Genomic DNA, 18,907 nt, shown 5'->3' on the forward strand with positions numbered 1-18,907 from the left:
AAGCCTAAACTCAGGGCGCGTTTACTAATTTGTAATCAAATTGAAATGAATTGAATTGAGGAGGAATTAGATTGAGAATAAATTGAAATGAGGTGGAATCAGAATTAGATTCATGTTGAAGTTGTTTACTAAAACTGTCTGGAATCGGAGTAGCAATGATGTTGAGTCCATATAAGTTGTTTACTAATTCACTTCAATCAGAATGAAACTAGGTTAATTACTATATTGCCCTTACATAAATAAATTATTTTCATACTAATTAATTAAACTTATATAATAAAATTCATCTATATAAAAATATATAAATAGGTTTTATTTATTTATTAAAAGATGACATGAATGATGTTGAGTCTATATAAGTTTACTAATTCACTTCAATCGGAATGAAAATTAGGTTGATTACTAAATTACCCTTACATAAATAAATTATTTTCAACTAATTAATTAAATTAAATTCTTAATTAAATTTATATAATAAAATTCATCTATATAAAAATATATAAATAGGTTTTATTTATTTATTAAAAGATGGCATAATGAGTGTCAAATGAAGGGCAATATTGGGATAATCAGAAACAAGTGAGCATAATTGGTAGAAGAAATCCATTATGGATTCCTCAAGTATCAAGGAATTGAAATACCTCCCTCACGTGGAGAGTCCAATTCCTCCAAAATTAGGAGTTGGATTCCTTAATGCGTGTGAACCCCACATGTATTTTGATTCCCCAAGATTACGTAAACAAAGATATATCGCGTAATTAGAATCCAATTCCGTAAATTGATTTCGATTTCGGATACGTAAACGTGCCATCAATGTATTAATAACTCATGGCATGTTTACTACTACGTAATCGGAATAAAACAAATCTTAATTCCAAATATAGACTATTCATGCGCTTACTAGTGGCGAAAGAACCAAAACATAAGTAGAAATTTCAGCTACTTAGTACTACGATCTAATGATATTCCTCTTCATTTGTAAATGAAAAGTCTTATGTTCGATTCTCACCACAGAAAAATTTGAACCACATTATTGCTAGCACATTGTAAGGCTTAGCCCACTCCACCACCCCTTAGTATAGATAATATCGTTTGTTCAAAAAAGAAAAAAATTAGGAATTCCACAATATAAGAAACTTTTAACTCGAAATTTGGAGAAATTGGACTCTTTGGGTCGCATTGCAGACTGTATAGTCGGAGCCACTGTCAAGGTGTAGTCCCATTCAACCACACTCGGATAAAAAAAGCAGTTCTAACTACTCAAGCGGAGTAGAATTATAAGGCCTTCACCGATCTGAATCGTGATCCTGTAAACATTTCATGATACAACGAAGTTTTGCAATCCATGCATTCATTACGAAAGTACACCATGTTGTATCCACGTTTTAAAACTGAATAACGAGCACAACATGAACTCTGAACTTTCTCAAAACATTTACTGTCTACGAATTACATAGGTTTTTCTGCTCACGGCACAGGAAACAGTCTATCTTATTCACAAACGAACGGTTAGCTTCCCAAGTTCACATACCAACTTTTATGTACCCAGACGCATTTCATGTGGCATACAGTCTAAGAACTCACCACAAAAGCAGCCTGAAGATTAGAAATCATAACTGGGTACTCTCCCTTCTCATCATATTCAACAAACTCCCCAGCCGACAAGTCAATGTTCTCAAAATTTGTGCCACTCAACTACAAAAGAAATGAACACTAGTTTAAGTTTACATAAAGATGCAATACAATTAAACTTGGTGACAATTAAATGTTATTACAAGAAAAGATGGGGTCAAAAAAGGAAGCATCACAATTATCTGCGGTACACATCTCGAATGTGCTATGCTCATAACATGATATGTAACAGTACTAACCGTGCAACATTTATAGGAAAGGACAGAGACTAAAGCTTTCTCACCAGAAACTAATAAGGATCAAAACACAAGCAAACAACAATACCAAAATAAGCTTTGAAAGGATAGCACAATACAAAACAGGAAACCAATCCTTAATGCTCACTGAAGTTAAAAAGTGAAGAACGAAAGAATTCAATATGTTGATGCACAAAATTCGGAAGATCTTGGACCAATGTAAATCCGACCGTGAATCATACAAACGCTCAAGAACACAAAGATGTATCGTGGTTCACCCCAATGTTTGGACTACGTCCACACTGATGTTGATTTCATTTACTGTATGAATGTATAGACTACAATAGATCGGCAAGGGAGATCTCTGTGAATGCAGCCCTTGCCATTTTGCTCTCTCTTTGACTGAGAGGGTATTGCCCTCTATATTGTTGCGAGGCTCTCTGGATGTGAGACCTTCTTCCCCCCTTAATGAAGGTGAGGAGGATCCCTTTTATAGACTAAGGGTTTCCTCCTCTTACAAGGGTTATGAGCTCAGTAATGAGGCCCAATATATGGTACCAACAGGAGTCCCCCACGTCTTCAGTCAAGAGAGTCTTTTGGCTGGAGACTTCAAATCCAGTCCATGTACGGGCCGAAGTGACTAGATGTAGTCCAGAACTGGTACTTAATACAATACAATGCTCAACATAAAGCAATACTCGGCTAGAAGTATCACACGTTGCGAGACTGCTCAGCTGGAGGCGATGCTCGTTGCGAGGCTGCTCGGTTAGAGGCTATGCTCGCGGTGAGGCGGTTGCTCGGCTGGAGGCGATGCTCGTTGCGAGGCTGCTCGGCTAGAGGCTATGCTCGCTAAGAGGCGGCTCGGCTCATGATGTTCCTCATTGCAAGTATGTACTTTATGTCAACGTGCACTCAGTAAGAATTGATTCTCGACATGATTCGGGTCCGCTTGTCGGGTTCGCATATTAGGTCTATGTGTTAGATATTGGGTCTATGTGTTAGATCTGCGGATCGGGTCCGCAAGTCGAGTTTTTGAATTGGGTCCAGGCACATAGGCGTCCAAATAAGCGAGTGTTCGAGCAAGTGGATGTCCGGTCAGACAAGATATCATTGTTCGGACTAAATATTTGTCACCATAAGCATGTGGCCCATCAGTCTATAAATTGGTAGACCTCTTTAATCAGCAACAATGTTGATCAGTGAATCTAGTTGCTCAATAATTATTGACAGTATAAGTATGACTGTATAATGAATAAATCAAATTGACATAGTTTGTTAATGCAAAATATTGTCCCATGTGCCTACTACAAATAAATAATTTATTTAGTCGTGTGGTAAATCACATATTGTATAAGTGACATAATTTAATGATAGTCACAATACTCTAGGCGATGAATAAATATTGTATAGGTATTTGGGTTAAATATATGTCATTAGGTGATGAATATATATATATATATATATTCATATTATATTTTCCTTCGTGAGGCTGTTCTGGGATAATGGGTTGTATTTGTCCCTTCATGATGAATGTTTCATCATAACGTTTAAATAATAAAGATTACTTTCATCATAACATATATCAATAACATATTAAATAAAAAAGATAAAGTTCTTATCTTTTGCATGAGGGTTGTCAACAAAAGCCATCCTCAGATTAAATAGTGAGTCGTATTTGTTCCTTCTTGATGAAAGTTTCATCATTTTTCAAAAGTTGGTGGGCATCTTCTGATACACTTTGATGCTTTTCAATTTTCGAATATTAAGGACGGCACGCGTTTCACGAACTCGTCGGAGGAAGAGGGGATATTACCATTGAGGTGAAACGTTCTCTCCACCTGCTCACTTCTTCCTCAGGTCAAATCATCAGCAAATTAATCTCTTCAACTTTGACCATCAAGGTTGCCCTGCCCACTGCTCCCTCCACTCCCATACGACCCATCATCCGCCGCAGTCTGCCACACCGACTACCACGCCTGCGACGGAGACTGCACGCCGTAAACCCCAGTGGGGTCCATCGCAGGCCTCCCAATCATCATCCCCCCAGGGCCACCAGCCGGCTGACCCATCGGCGGATAGAAATACGACACCCCACTCGCGTTCATCTGTGGGTGTTCGAAAACCTTCTCCTTTGAATACATGACCCAGGTGTCCACCACAAGCCGCACATGTAATTTCAGTCCTCATTCCATCTGGGTCTGGGTTAAAATTTATGGCCCCAGGAAGACCCTCATAAAAAGCTGGCCAGCCACAACCAGAATTAAATTTGGTTGTGGATCTGTAGAGAGGAGTCTCGCATCCTGCACAGTTATAGATTCCCTCCTCAAAGAACTTGTCATATTCTTTGGGCATCCTGTACAGTTATAGATTCCCTCCTCAAAGAACTTGTCATATTCTCCTGTGCCTGGATACTCTGTGCCTTTCTACCTCAGAATCCAAAACTGCTCGGGAGAGAGCATGGTCCGCCACTCTTCCTTAGACTTCTGAGCCGACCTAAGTGCAACCATGGCTACAACTACCCAGCCACAAAAGCTCCGCTTACGGTGGTGCAAAGACCCAGCAGCGGGTATAACGCTTGCGATGGGTTTTGGAGGTAAAGTTGTGAAATGGGTTCGGAAGAGAGAAGCAGGTTTAGGGATTGGAGGGCGGAGAAGGTTGGAGAAAGTTTGGTTTTTGTGACTTTTCTGTAAGAGGATAGCAGATTGAGAGAGAGAGAGCTGGAGAGTTTGAGGTCTGCGAAGGTTTTCTGGAAAAGCCCAAGGAGGGAGGTTCTGGGTTCTTGGCTTGTGCAGATTCATGGTGGTGAGATGAAAAAAATGAAAGAGAACCAACATAGCTTTTTGTGTCGTTTCCCACAGACGGCGCCAAAATGTTGATGCACAAAATCCGGAGGATCTTGGACCAACGTAAATCCGATCGTGAATCACACAAAACGCTCAAGAACACAAAGATGTATCGTGATTCACCCCAATATTTGGGCTACGTCCACACTGATGTTGATTCCATTTACTGTATGAATGTATGGATTACAATAGATCGACAAGGGAGCTCTCTGTGGATGCAGCCCTTGCCATTTTGCTCTCTATTTGACTGAGAGGGTATTGCCCTCTATATTGTTGCGAGACTCTTTGGATGTGAGACCTTCCCCCTTTAGTAAAGGTGAGGAGGATCCCTTTTATAGAGTAAGGGTTTCATCCTCTTACATGGGTTATGAGCTCAGTAATGAGGTCTAAAGACGAGGCTTAATATATGGTACCAACAGGAGGAGGAAGTGAGCAGGTGGGGAGAGCGCTTCACCTCGATGGTAATATCCCTTCTTCCTCCTACGAGTTCGTGAAAAGCATCAAAGTGTACCAGAAGATGCCCACCAACTTCTGAAAAAGAATGAAACTTTCATCATGAAGGGACAAATCCAACCCACTATCCCAGAACAGCCCCACGAAGGAAAATATAATATATATATATATATATATATATAAGGGGCTAAGCAGAGCTTGGCATCTGAGAATGGCTTTTGTCGACAACCCCATGCAAAAGATAAGAACTTTATCTTTTTTATTTAATATGTTATTTATATATGTTATGATGAAAGTAACTTTTATTATTTAAACGTTATGATGAAACCTTCATCATGAAGGGACAAATACAACTCATTATCCCAGAACAGCCTCACGAAGGAAAATATAATATATATATATATATATATTATTCATCACCTAGTGACATATATTTAACCCAAATACCTATACAATATTTATTCATGACCTAAGAGTATTGTGACTGTCATTAAACTATGTCACTTATACAACATGTGATTTACTACACGACTAAATAAATTATTTATTTGTAGTAGGCACATGGTATAATATTTTGCATTACCAAACTATATCAATTTGATTTATTCATTATACGGTCATACTTATATTGTTATTTATTGTCAGGAATTATTGAGCAACTAGATCCACTGATCAACATTGTTGCTGATTAAAGAAGTCTACCAACTTATAGACTGATGGGCCACATGCTTATGATGACAAATATTTAGTCTGAACAGTGATATCTTGTCTGACCGGACATCCACTTGCTCGGACACTCGCTTATTTGGACACCTATGTGCCGAACCCAACTCAAAGACCCGACTTGCGGACCCGATCCGTGGATCCGACACATAGACCCAATATGCGAACCCGACAAGAGCGAATCATGTCGATAATCAACTCACACTGAGTGCACGTTGACATAAAGTACATATTTGCAATGAGGAACACCACGAGTCGAGCCGCCTCGTAGCAAGCATAGCCTCTAGCGAGCAGCCTCGCAACGAGCATCGCCTTCAGCAGAGCAACCGCCTCGTCGTGAGCATAACCTCTAGCCGAGCAGTCTCGCAACGAGCATCGCCTCCAGCCGAACAATCTCGCAACGTGTGATACCTCTAGCCGAGTATTGATTTATGTTGAGCATTGCCTTGTACTGAGTACCAGTTCTAGACGATATCTAGTCACTTCGGCCCGTACATGAATTGGATTTGAAGTCTCCAGCCAAAAGACTCTCTTAACTGAAGACTTGGGGGACTCCTGTTGGTACCATATATTGGGCCTCGTCTTTGGGCCTCATTACTGAGCCCATAACCCATGTAAGAGGAGGAAACCCTTACTCTATAAAAAGGATCCTCCTCACCTTCAGGGAGAGAAGAGAGTCTCAAATCCCTTTCACAACAATAGAGGGCAATACCCTTTTAGCCAAACAGAGAGCAAAATGGCAAAGGCTGCATCCACAGAGAGCTCCGTTGCCGATCAATTGTAATCCATACATTCATACAGTGAAATGGAATCAACATCAGTGTGGACGTAGCCCAAACATTGGGATGAACCACGATAAATCTTTGTGTTCTTGTGCGTTTGTGTGATTCACGGCCAGATTTATGTTGGCCCAAGATCATCCAGATTTTGTACACCAACACAATACATGAATAATTATGTTGATAATTATGGTGTTTGTACCACATTTACTTATCACCTCTCTCAAATAGCAGGACTTTTATACATATGTGCTGAAGTTCATGGAGGTACAGGGATTCAGTGCTTAGGAATGTTCACACAAATATTATTTATAAGCTCAATGTCCAACAAAAGGCACCTTTTGGTCTCAAGTACAATGAGAAGTGTTCATTCGATATGCTATATGATTGAAAGTTGCGTGTGAGGAAGAGAAACTTACAGACTTAGCTTTCCAGCCACCACCAAATACATAGTCCACAGGTTCATAACCCCTGCACTCAAACATCATCAATGGGGCGAACTGCCTGGCTTCACTTGTTTCCTGGGTCAGTGGCTTACCTCGACCTGGGTGCATCATAATCATTCCATCGCGCTCACAAAACTTGCACTACAAGGGAAAAATTTGCAAAATCACCAACCATGTATAACAAACTTAAACAGAAAATATTTTGTGTAAAACCAAACATAGGAAGAAACCCCATACCCATACGATCAAAATTCAAATTAAGAAATAGGAATAATGTAGCCATCAAAATCGATAAGTTGCCCACATGTCACAACACAATTTCAAACAGAACTATCTCAAATCAAAGTGACAAATATGGCCAATTCATGTACGATCGGAGCTCTACGAACAACTAAAAAATCTGAAATGCTCACTAAACCAAACGCAAGTATCGATAATAATTCTTATCAGTCAAACAACAAACGGGATAAGAAACAATTTCACACAAACTGTATACAACCAAGTTGAAACCTACCTATGTAAAACATCACCCAACATCCCATTCCCAGAGGCATACATCAAATTGATTGAACACAGGGTAAGCAGAACGAAATGGGAATCTCAAGGTCGTTTTTACAACAATTAGGCACTCAACAAACACGACATTTCACTAATTCACGCAAGAACAAGCGAAAACACAATAATCCTTGAATTTTCTCACTAAACCCTAAACCCTTTACTTACAAATCCCCTTACAAATCCCCTTGTGTAATCAGTAGAGAGAAAGAGGGATTACCTTCTGGATAAGATTGGCGGTTCCTTTGCCGACTGGAAGCGGAACAGTCTCGTTCAAGCTCACACAAGTTTCTCTCTGGCTCACCTCTCCACACCTCTCACATTTCAGCTACAAATTCACAGAATAATAAATAAATAAAGAATCGTCTCAATACTTTTTATAAGCATCAGCAGAATTAGCGACTTAAAATCGACATCGATTCGAAGCCAGAAACCCTAGAAAACGAGAACGCAAACTGAAATAGCAAAAGGAAACGCATCAGACGGAAATGGAGGTCTGACCTTGAAGAGATAGGAGAAGTTGGGGTCGTCGCAGCCGTCCTGAGGCTGGAGGTCGGTCAGGTTCTCGAGTTCCGCGGTGATCTGGAACAGGAATTTCACCATTTTTGGATTTTGACGTAAATCTTAAACTACTCTCTCTCTCTTCCCTTCAAGTCTCACCTGTGTACTGTGTGTGTATATGAATACCTCTGACTCGCTCCCATAACATTTTAGTAATTAATTTTAACTTAGCTTTCAGTTTTAACGATAAGAACAAAATAAAAAGTAAAATGAATAGTATTATGATTGACTTTTTAGTGTAAAAATATAGCTTTTCGTTAAAGTGAACAATACCAAAAGCTTTTCGTTAAAATTCCCTTTTAACTTTCGTAAATAATTCAAGTAAGTACTTAACCCATTTAAATGTCATATCCATTAAGCGTCAATTAAATTTATGTTAAATTAATAAAAGTTTACTTTGTTCGTAAAATCAAAAGAAGGTCATGAAAGCTTGACCTTCACTAAGGCCAACACACAACCGCCCACACCACCCTACAACTCGAGACCACTCGCAATATATAGCGGCTGTGTTTGGTCAAGAAAAGTATCCACTTCATATCATCACCTACGGATCACATAGAACCTCAACATATGCTAGCAAAGAGGCAAATATCGTGGTAGATGCACTTGTTTGAAATGTTTTAAAAAGTTGATACTAATTTGAAATGACACTAAAAGTTGAGGAGTTTCAGATACTTAATCATTGTTTTTACTAATATGATTTTGTCAAATTTTTACAGTACTTTTTTATGTGCTTGTGAAAAATATTACTAATTATATAAAAATACTCTAACTTTTGAGTTGGAGGAAATAAAGTGACAACTTTTTAAGTTTTGAGATGTGGTGACTTACACGTGACAATTCAAAAATTGAAAATAAAAAAGAAGTGAAATTTGCATGATTGGAAGTTGAATCATGCAAATTATTTTGCAGAAGTGTAGTTGGCAGAAATGATTTGGATGTCTGCTTAATCACATGCTGCACATTCTGCAGAGACAATGTCCTTTAAAATAGATCCAGCTCCCGCTGGGCTCTTCATATCTTAATCTCATCTTAATTACATATTCAAAGTAATTAATTAATTAATAGTTTAGTTAATTAACAACAAATGGGGAAAGGGTTGTGTTTTGGTGAAGTGATGATTAGATTAAGGGGGATGGTAATTATGTTGGGAGTGGCTGTGACTCTGATTAGATGTGGGGTAATTGTGGAGGGTGATGTGTTCTCTAACCAAGAGATTTTGGAAGCTGAAAGAAAATTAACCCAACTCAGAAAGCCTGCAGTTAAAACCATTCAGGTATGAATTTACTCACTTCATAAATTTCACTTGCACAGAAAAACCCCAATATATGTTAACTCTGATTGCTTGTAGAGTGAAGATGGTGATATTATTGATTGCATTGACATTTACAAGCAGCCAGCTTTTGATCATCCTGCTCTCACCAACCATACCATCCAGGTAACTTTGATCTAATTCGATATATTTTAGGGTAGAAATGTGTATTAAGTACGAACATCTACAAATGACTCATCTGATGGTGTAGTAGACTCATAAAATAATTATACCATTTATACTAGGCCAAATATACCACTCAGTGGACCATGACGGTGCTATTTTCTAGTGTTCGTGTTAATTACGTGTTAGTAGGATAACCGTCCTCGATTTTTCAACATAACAAGTGGTATGAATAATCTTCCGTTATCAGATGGCACCCACGTATGATCCAACAAGGGAGAGAAAGACAGTGACAAAAATGGACAGATTGAAGAAAAAGAATGCAGAACAATCTTCCAGGATGGTGAAGCAAAAATGGAGGAAAAGTGGAAGCTGTCCTCCGGGAACAATCCCGGTCCGACGAGTCCGGAAAAAGGAACTGCTGAGAGCTGGCTCCGTTAAGGACTATGGAAGGAAGAAGCAAAGTACTGTGTCTCGTCATGCTGCAGCTGCACAGTTTGGTGACAACAAAACTGTGAACGTTCTAAGAGCAAACCACTCGGTACATTAACTCCTCAGTATCACATTTTAATTCATTGTTGAAATTAATTATAAATTTACACGTCTTTGGTTTGGGACTGCTTCTCTTGAAAGCACTTATGCTCATAAGCATTTTCTCTATCTGAAACACTTTATGAATTTTTTTTATCAAAATCTAAGTGCTTTGTGAAGAAGCATTTGACATATGCTTTTACAGAAAGCGCTTATGTGACTCTTGGGCATACCCTAAGCGAAATCATTTCCAAACCCTTTTTAATTTCTGACTCTGTTAATTAATTTGAATTACAGAAGGCAATATTGCTTACAGTAGGGTACAGATATACTGGAGGCAAAGGAGACATCAAAGTTTATAACCCAATGGTTGACCTTGATGATGATTACAGTACTTCTCAAGTTAGCCTCCTAAATTCACGTGAGATGGTTGAATCCGGATGGGCGGTATAACATAACTGCATAACACCTTCCACTTTCATGTTCTTGATTTGAAATCTTTTACATCGTTGTTGTGAATCCCTCTTCAGGTGAATCCAAGCGTCTACGGAGATAGAGAGACTCGATTTTTCGTGTATTGGACTGTAAGCAGACATGAATCACAAGTTCACAACTGAGTTTTTGCGTGGTTAATTCCACTGGTTAGGGTTAATTGCACTTCTGATGTTCCCTGCAGGCTGATGATTCAAAGAAAACAGGTTGCTTTGATCTTACTTGTCCTGGATTTGTTCAAGTTAGCAACAAGGTCGCTCTTGGTGCAGCAATTTATCCAGTATCTTTTCCTCATGACCTTCCATATGAAATAATCGTTTACGTCTTCAAGGTAATATGAACAGTTTAACAGCATACCATATCACATTAACAGCTTAACAACATAACGTATTAGATTAACAATTTAACAACATAACATATTAACTAAATTCCTTTATGTTTTGCCTTTCAAATTCAGGATCCGGTGACAAGCAATTGGTGGGTGCAATATGGGGAGAGCATTTACGTCGGATATTGGCCGCCACAGCTGTTCCTTGCTTTGAGTTATCATGCAACTAGTGTGGAGTGGGGAGGTGAAGTTTACAGCCCAAGAGTTGGAACTACTCCTCACACAGAAACAGACATGGGAAGCGGACAGTTTGCTGATTTTGTTTGGGGGACTTCAGGTTCAGTAAAAAGAATCCGAATACACGACAATTCGCCTGAGCTGAAATTGCCGGAATACGCTGATGTGTACATGGACGAGTTCAACTGCTATGATGTCAAGTATCTAGTAGATTATGTTGAAGAACCTGAGTTCTATTATGGAGGGCCTGGTAGAAATCCTATGTGTCCTTAATAGGGATACCTCTTGCTTTTGTATTCACCTAGATATTTTTCTTATTTTCCACTAATGTGATTTCAATCTAACGTACAATGAGGATGAATCAAACCGTTCATTTCATCATTGAAAGAACATCTCTAATCATTCATATGTGTTGAACGAATTGACAATTTTGGCAATATGTGGCATCCTCATGATGAACTGTCAATTTGTTTTTAGGGTAAATTACAAAGTAGTCCCTCAGGTTTGAGGTCTATTACAATCTCATACAACAACTTTAAAACATTTCACTTTCATACATCAAGTATCATTTTATTTCAAAACAATACAACCGTTACATTTTTCATCCATTGATCCGTTAAGTGCTGACGTGGCTACCACATTTGTACCACGTAACTGCCAAATGTGTGCCACGTGGCAAAAAAAAATTAAACCTGAATCTTCTAAATTTCCAAAAAAAAAAAAAAAACACAAAAGCTGAACCCGCAACCCCCACCCACCCAACATGCAACCCAGAAGAAGGAGAGGAGAGGAAAAATAAAGAAAAAAGAAACTCATCTTCCCCGACCCCCCTTCCTTGCAATCCACCCCTTTCTTCCCCCTCCCATATTCCCCAAACCTACCGTGCACCTATCCTTCACCTCCTCCTCCGCACCCACTATCTGCAACCCAGAAAAGAAAAGCAAAAAAAAATAAAAATGCACAAATCTGGGATCTGGGTTCGCGGAGCAAAAAAAAAAAAATGCACAAATCTGAGATCTGGGTAAATGCACAAATCTGGGATCTGAGTTCCCGGGGGGTGGGGGAAGGGGTTAATGGGATCTCAACCCAGAAAAGAAAAAAAAAAAGCACAAATATGGGATGTAGGTTCGCGGGGGTTGGGGGAAGGGGTTAATGGGATATAGGGGGTTCGCCCGGGGGGGGGGGGAGCAGAAGGAAGAGAGAGAGTGATGGATATAGGATTGGTGTTGGGGCGAATAGAAAGCGGGAAGAAAGGTGGGGGTACTTATGGAGGTTGCGAGCAGGGCATCAGAGGTCTGGATATAATTGGCATCTGGATGATTGCGGGGTTCTTCTTTTATTTTCTTTTTTGTTTGGGTTCAAGGTTCAGGTATGGGGGGTGGGGAGATGAGATATGAATTTTCTTTTTTTTTTTTTAGAAGATTAAGGCTTTTTTTAAAAAAAATTAAATTTTTTTTTTTTTTTTGGTCACGTGGTACAAATATGGCAACCATGTCAGCACTTAACGGATCAATTGATGGAAAATGTAACGGTTGTATTGTTTTGAAATAAAATGGTACTTGATGTATGAAAGTGAAATGTTTTAAAGTTGTTGTATGAGGTTGCAATAGACCTCAAACCTGAGGGGCTACTATGTAATTTACCCTTGTTTTTAATTTTTAGATCACTAAATAGTCTCCCAATCGTATGATTTTTTCCAAGGTTTATCTTGAGATGACGATTAAGAGAATCTACGGTTATGGAAATGATGGAAGCATTATCCATTGCAAAATTGTTCATTAGTTAACATCTTATATTTCCACCAGAGTGGCATATCTTCCATTTATGCTCAGAAGGTACCAACCAGATTAAATTTTCAAAATCTTTACCAAAGTGGCATATTTAAGATTTCCAAATAAGTTTTATGTTTTCTGAATTTCCACACTTTTCTATAGCATCACAACTGTTTGATTCACTGAATACAGAAGTCAGAAGTAACCCCAAAATTTAAAAAAAAACTTTAGTTTTAATGAAAAATGACAACTAAAGGTGTAAAAATGTGGTTTTTTGTTAAAAGTAAACAGTGACGGGAGTGTTTCGTTAAAACTCTCTTTTTTCCTTTCCATACATGCAAACTTCTCCAGCTCATTGTGTAAGCCTGCATGAATTGTTCATTTGACACATGGACTAAAACTGAAGCCATGACGCATATGCATGCACTGTATATAATCAAGACATTCTTATCTTCCTCCTCTCAAACCAGACACTTTCCTCTTCCCCTCTCTCTCTCTCTCTCTGTGCAAGATTGAGCGAGACGCCGAGAGATCGAAGATGGGGAAAAGGAGGATTATAATGCTCTTGTTAGCAATGGGATTGTTTGTGTTCAGTGGTGGAGCAGTAGATCATCATCCTCATGTGAAATCTAAAGCAATCCAAGCTACTTTGGAAGTTCGTAAGATGTTGAAGCTTCTCAATAAGCCCGGCGTTAAGACTATAAGGGTGCGTTTGTTGTACCGGACTGTCTCGGACTGGACTAGCTTCAGGGACTAAGCTGGACTGGCTTAGGCTAGACTAAGCTGGACTAGCTTAATGAAACGTTTGGTGCAGTGTCGGACTAAGAAGCAGGATAATGAAAACAGTATTGTCACCAGTTTGGTGTTTGCTCAGACTAGGACTACATTATTGTTTTGTTTTAATTGCTTTTTTTATTAAAGATATTATTAAAATTAATAATATTGGATGAGAGTGAGACTCAATAAAAATACAAAAACCAAATTCTCTTGCCAACAAAAGAAACATACATGATTCAAGAGTAGCATTGGCCGAACAAAATACATTCATATCCTAAGGTTGTACGATTAACAAGGTCCATGGGAAAAGTTGAGAGAAAGTTTGTCGTTAGACGCAAAGTGGGATGATACCAAGATAGAAATCTCAGTTCAGGTATAATTAGGCTATATGAATTAGACATATGTATATTTTCATTATATATATATAGAGTTGACAGAGAGTTTGAGATGAAACCAAACTCTTCAAATTAAAACATAACAGATAACTAAGAACTAAATACATAAATTACAAAATTCATACTTCCAAGATCGTTGACTCATTCAAACTAAGTTGAAACATTCTGTTGCATGGATTGGATAAGATAAGAGAACTATTTGAATTTAGTTTTGGCAGGCTTATAGCTTATCAGTAGTTGGGTCCTTTTGGCTTTGCATTTGCTTACTCTTTTAGCTGCATTGCATACCACTTGGCATGCGTTTTGGGTAGCAGTTGCACTCTATCTTGTCGTAGGAGTGAGTGTAAATCTCTCTTACCACAGGCAACTTTCCCACCAGAGTTTCAAGCTTCCCAAATGGCTAGTCCAACCTGATACCAAAAAGTAAGCATATGCAAAGATTAGTTCATAAGCCAAAAAAAAAAAAACTTGAAACTCTAGCATATGCAAAGATCATTGTCTTCCTCTAGTCTTAACAGTTGCAGCTAAGAACTATGATGCAACAAAAAAACCGACATGAATGGTCTCAACTATTGCATACTGACAAACAGAGCTTCAAGATAAAAGCCATAGCTCAAAAGACTAAATCTGAAACGAAATGCAGCTTTCCGCTTGCGTAGAGTTTCAATGCTTCAAATTGAAAAGCCAACTACAAAGCTTAAAACGAAAACTTACAATGACAGAGCTCAAACAGCAGCAGGACTACAAAGTACATGCAGAATTAATGTATACTAATAGAATCAAGATACAGCAAAGAATATAATTTATATGATAGTAATTCGAGCAAAGCACAATCCTTCAAGGGTTCATTAAAAAGGTAGTGCTGGCAGGAAGACATGTAAATCAAATCACCTCCAGTGAACGCCTTCTTCAAGGACGATGCAACTTTTCATACACTAAACATGACTACACACCAAATTTCTAAAATACATTGTTGAGAAATAATACAACTTGTCTAAACAACCATTTCAAACAACCTGACTAAATGATACATTGTTGAGAAATCGACAACATGAAATCTACGAAGAGAAGTACAAAACTACGTCCAGTAAAATGTACATAAGGAGCACATAATATGTCTCCCAAAGAGAAAAACAGACACTAGTCAAACAGCTGTTTCCATCCCAACTCATACAAGGGAGCATTGATTTGCTACTCACAACCCCTAAACCCAAATACAACTCACAGTTACATATTATACACAGAAAGTAAGGAAAAAAATACATATCGCCCACCCAACAACGAATATGTGAGAACCATCGCATTATGAGGAATAAAAGTGATATTTTCAATCCCATGATCACGAAAAAGGCAACGAAATAAAAAAAGAAAAAAAAATACACAAAAGAAAACAGAACAAAAACATCAACTCTATGAGACTCATGGCAACACCCCAAATATGCGAAAGGACCACAGAAAGCATTCAAAACTGCCACTTTTGCATACCATAAACTAATATGACCTTTCCTTTTGCCAAAAAGCCCTGCCAAAGATCACACTGATTTTCCAAAAAGGTATAAACGACTGCAAGCATTTCCTTTCCGCATACATAGTATTCATACCCCCAATCTTTTCTTTCCAATATAAACCGTGTATAAGAAATGGTTACTCACAAAACGTTGATGAAAGCTTTAGAAAACGATTACTCACAAAATTTTCCAAAGAGAAGCTTCCAATATGTTAAATATTCACTAGAAAACAAGTGGCACCCTCAAGGGCTGAAGAAATGGTTTTCCTTCTAGGTCTGGAGTCGAAGAAACGGTTAAATATTCGAATACAAATCTCGAAAAAGATCAAGTATGATCAAAATAGGTAGAGAGGCCTCTTCTTAAATCTTAGCTCATAGCATAATTGTTCAACACATCAATCCAACTAGATACCCCGTCACTGCCAATACAACACCAGTCATCCTGGACATGATACATCCCTAATCCACTACTAAGATCTCCATATAAGGGTGAATTTCTCACACATTACACTCGAAGAACCACAAAAATTGAAAACATCCATAAGCTGCGAATGGATTCCCGAATGTCAAATTATTCATAAGTATATCCAAAAACAAGCTGCAGTCAGTGACCCAGTGCTGTTCTACTAAATTCGATAATTATGAATGTTGGATTATAGTTAATCACCAAAAACCCTAAAAAAAAACTCAAAACTCCCATTGAAATGCATAAACAAAACCGAAAGGAATGAACAAAAAGCAATTGAATTTGGAAAATTAAAAAATTACCCATTGAAATGCAAGGCAAATGAAGCTCACCTGATCAGACCACTGACAGCGATACTGGTCCGTCGTCGATTTTTTATATGTTGGACGACTACGAGGTGGTAGGACAAGGAAGGAGAAGGGAGAGGGCGAAGGTGCGAAGGGACGAGGAGCAAGCTGCAGTTGCTGCGGTTGATGTGCGAATGTGCGAATGTGCGAAGGAGAAGGGAGATGACGGGATTAGAGGGCGACTTAGCAGTCCTCTCCGAATCGGGGGGTCTCGCTAAGGCCTGTTAGCGAGGGACTCAGTCGAGGCGAGTCCCTGCTAATCCCACTAAACTTAGTCCGGGTAGGGAACAAACACAAGACTGGACTAAAACTTAGTCCAGTCTAGTCTAGTGAGGGCTAGTGATGCCAAACAAACACACCCTAAAGGTCTGGTTTTTCGGCCATTTTAATTATCTTTTCTGCAGACTAAACTCACTTGAACTCTTTGATTTTACGATTTCTAGTAGAGTGAGGATGGAGATATCGTTGATTGTGTTGACATCTACAAACAGCCAGCGTTTGATCATCCAGCGTTGCGGAACCACAAAATTCAGGTCTACTTTAATCCTTTCCTCGAAGAATGTACGAAACAAAAACTTGAAAACATTATGGTTGGTTACATCTAAATGAAACATTTTACGGTTGGAAGATTAACGAGGTTAATATTTATTGCAGATGACACCGAATCTTCAATTCGCATCGGAGGCTCCTAGTTCTAGTCCCAGTCCCAGTCCCAGTCCTAGTGCAAGTAGTCCTGTACAAAATGATCATAATTCTTCTCAGCAGATTTTGTCTCAGATTTGGCAGAAGAGTGGAAGCTGTCCAGATGGAACCATTCCCATTCGGAGAATTCGAAGGCAGGACTTACTGAGAGCTGCTTCACTTGAACACTTTGGGAAGAAACCGGCAAATTCCTACTACTCAACCAACGATGAGAAAGGCGCTGTAATCATCAACGGTACCAGAGTCGAACTCGGTCCTCAAATCAATCGTTCAGTAAGCAAATGTTATGTTTAGAATCATTCGACAACTATTTCAGTTTTTAGTTTGTAATTGTATCTTGTGCAATTTATGGTCAAATTTTATGTGAACGTGCAGGCTGCTATCCTTATAACAGTTGGATATAGTTATACAGGTGCTCAAGGGGATATAAATATTTGGAATCCAAGAGTTCAATCGCCAGATGAGTTCACTACCGCTCAAATCTGGCTCAAGAATGGACCCGGAGATGCCTTTGAAAGTGTCGAATCAGGCTGGGTGGTAAGCAACTCTGGACTCTTCATCCGTAGACTGCAGATGAAAAAAAAAAACCAACTTTAGATCTATAAAATCACACTTTGACACATATGCATGAACCTTCCTTTTTCGCTTCTAGGTAAATCCGAAGTTGTATGGTGATGGAGCAAGTCGACTTTTCGTATATTGGACTGTAAGTACTTCATTACAAAAATGATCAGTCAGGATAATGTCATTGGTACCAGCTTCCATATATTTTGATTAAAATGCGAGGGACAGAAGTGATAAGTTGTGAAACCCCGGAGAACTTCTCCAATGAAAACCCTTTTCTTTCATTTTTTTCAGAAGGACGCATACAAATCAACAGGTTGCTTTGATCTCACTTGCTCAGGATTTGTGCACACCAACAAAGACCTAGCCCTTGGCATGGCACTTGGACCTGTTTCTTCTGAAATGGGTCCACAATATCAGGCCACCTTCAGCATCACCAAGGTCTGAAATGTCAACTGGATTACGCTGAACAAACAATAAGCCGATTTTGTCTCCCTTTAGTCCGTTACAGTATTGTTTTTTATTAAAAGTTTGTAACCCGTTCTATTCCTGCTGTAGGACTCTCACACCACCAACTGGTGGGTGCGCGTCGGCCAAAACATCCCCGTCGGATACTTTCCCCCGGAGCTCTTCTTTTACCTAACAAAGGGTGTTGCAGCTTTAGTCGAATGGGGTGGGGAGGTGTACAGCTCCAAAATTAAGAAAAACCATCCACACACTGCAACTGAAATGGGAAGTGGTGATTTTGCATGGGGCAAATTGGGGAATGCATGTTATATTAAGCAGGTTAGGATCATAGATTACTCAATGCAGCTCAAGTATCCTGAGTGGGTAGGGACTTATACAGACGAAGAGTATTGCTACACTGCATTGAACTATGCTGCTTCACTTGCCGAAGAACCTGTGTTTTACTTTGGCGGCCCGGGGTTAAATCCTCCTGATTGTAACTAATTACTCTAAATCCTCAGATTATGGGTGCTTAATCTCCTTTGATTTTGAAATAAAGTCCAATTTTGTTTTGCTCCAGTTGATTTGTAATGTGATCAGAGATTCCGAAGTACTTTTTTAGTGCCAGGAAAGAGTACTTATAAATGCGATCCATCTAAGTGAAAAAAGAAAATAAAAG

At 38.9% G+C, this 18,907-nt stretch overlaps 3 protein-coding genes across 4 annotated transcripts; 2 read left to right on the forward strand and 1 right to left on the reverse strand.

Annotated features, from left to right (window-relative positions):
- Nucleotides 1–1,324: 1,324 nt before the first annotated feature.
- On the reverse strand, nt 1,325–8,343 carry LOC126601161 (uncharacterized). Its single transcript, XM_050267837.1, has 4 exons — nt 8,169–8,343; nt 7,888–7,995; nt 7,086–7,253; nt 1,325–1,695 (listed from the first exon to the last, which is right to left on the reverse strand). Exons 1-4 carry the CDS (start codon nt 8,268–8,270, stop codon nt 1,573–1,575), a joined length of 501 nt encoding a protein of 166 aa, XP_050123794.1. The 5' UTR covers nt 8,271–8,343; the 3' UTR covers nt 1,325–1,572.
- A 928-nt stretch (nt 8,344–9,271) lies between these two features.
- On the forward strand, nt 9,272–11,688 carry LOC126601158 (uncharacterized). Of its 2 annotated transcripts, none has more exons than XM_050267827.1 (7): nt 9,272–9,504; nt 9,580–9,666; nt 9,914–10,204; nt 10,492–10,641; nt 10,725–10,778; nt 10,871–11,017; nt 11,144–11,688. In XM_050267827.1, exons 1-7 carry the CDS (start codon nt 9,316–9,318, stop codon nt 11,522–11,524), a joined length of 1,299 nt encoding a protein of 432 aa, XP_050123784.1. In that variant the 5' UTR covers nt 9,272–9,315; the 3' UTR covers nt 11,525–11,688. The 2 variants fall into 2 exon arrangements, with proteins under 2 accessions (XP_050123784.1, XP_050123785.1); XM_050267828.1 differs by having other exon boundaries at nt 10,492–10,596.
- A 1,291-nt stretch (nt 11,689–12,979) lies between these two features.
- Nucleotides 12,980–18,852, forward strand: LOC126601156 (uncharacterized). The gene is made up of 8 exons (XM_050267826.1): nt 12,980–13,086; nt 13,494–13,729; nt 16,962–17,048; nt 17,170–17,490; nt 17,593–17,754; nt 17,870–17,923; nt 18,076–18,222; nt 18,340–18,852. Exons 2-8 carry the CDS (start codon nt 13,562–13,564, stop codon nt 18,730–18,732), a joined length of 1,332 nt encoding a protein of 443 aa, XP_050123783.1. The 5' UTR covers nt 12,980–13,086; nt 13,494–13,561; the 3' UTR covers nt 18,733–18,852.
- Nucleotides 18,853–18,907: the final 55 nt, after the last annotated feature.

The sequence above is a fragment of the Malus sylvestris genome, chromosome 15, assembly GCF_916048215.2.
Source record: "Malus sylvestris chromosome 15, drMalSylv7.2, whole genome shotgun sequence".
Classification (NCBI taxonomy): Eukaryota; Viridiplantae; Streptophyta; class Magnoliopsida; order Rosales; family Rosaceae; genus Malus; species Malus sylvestris.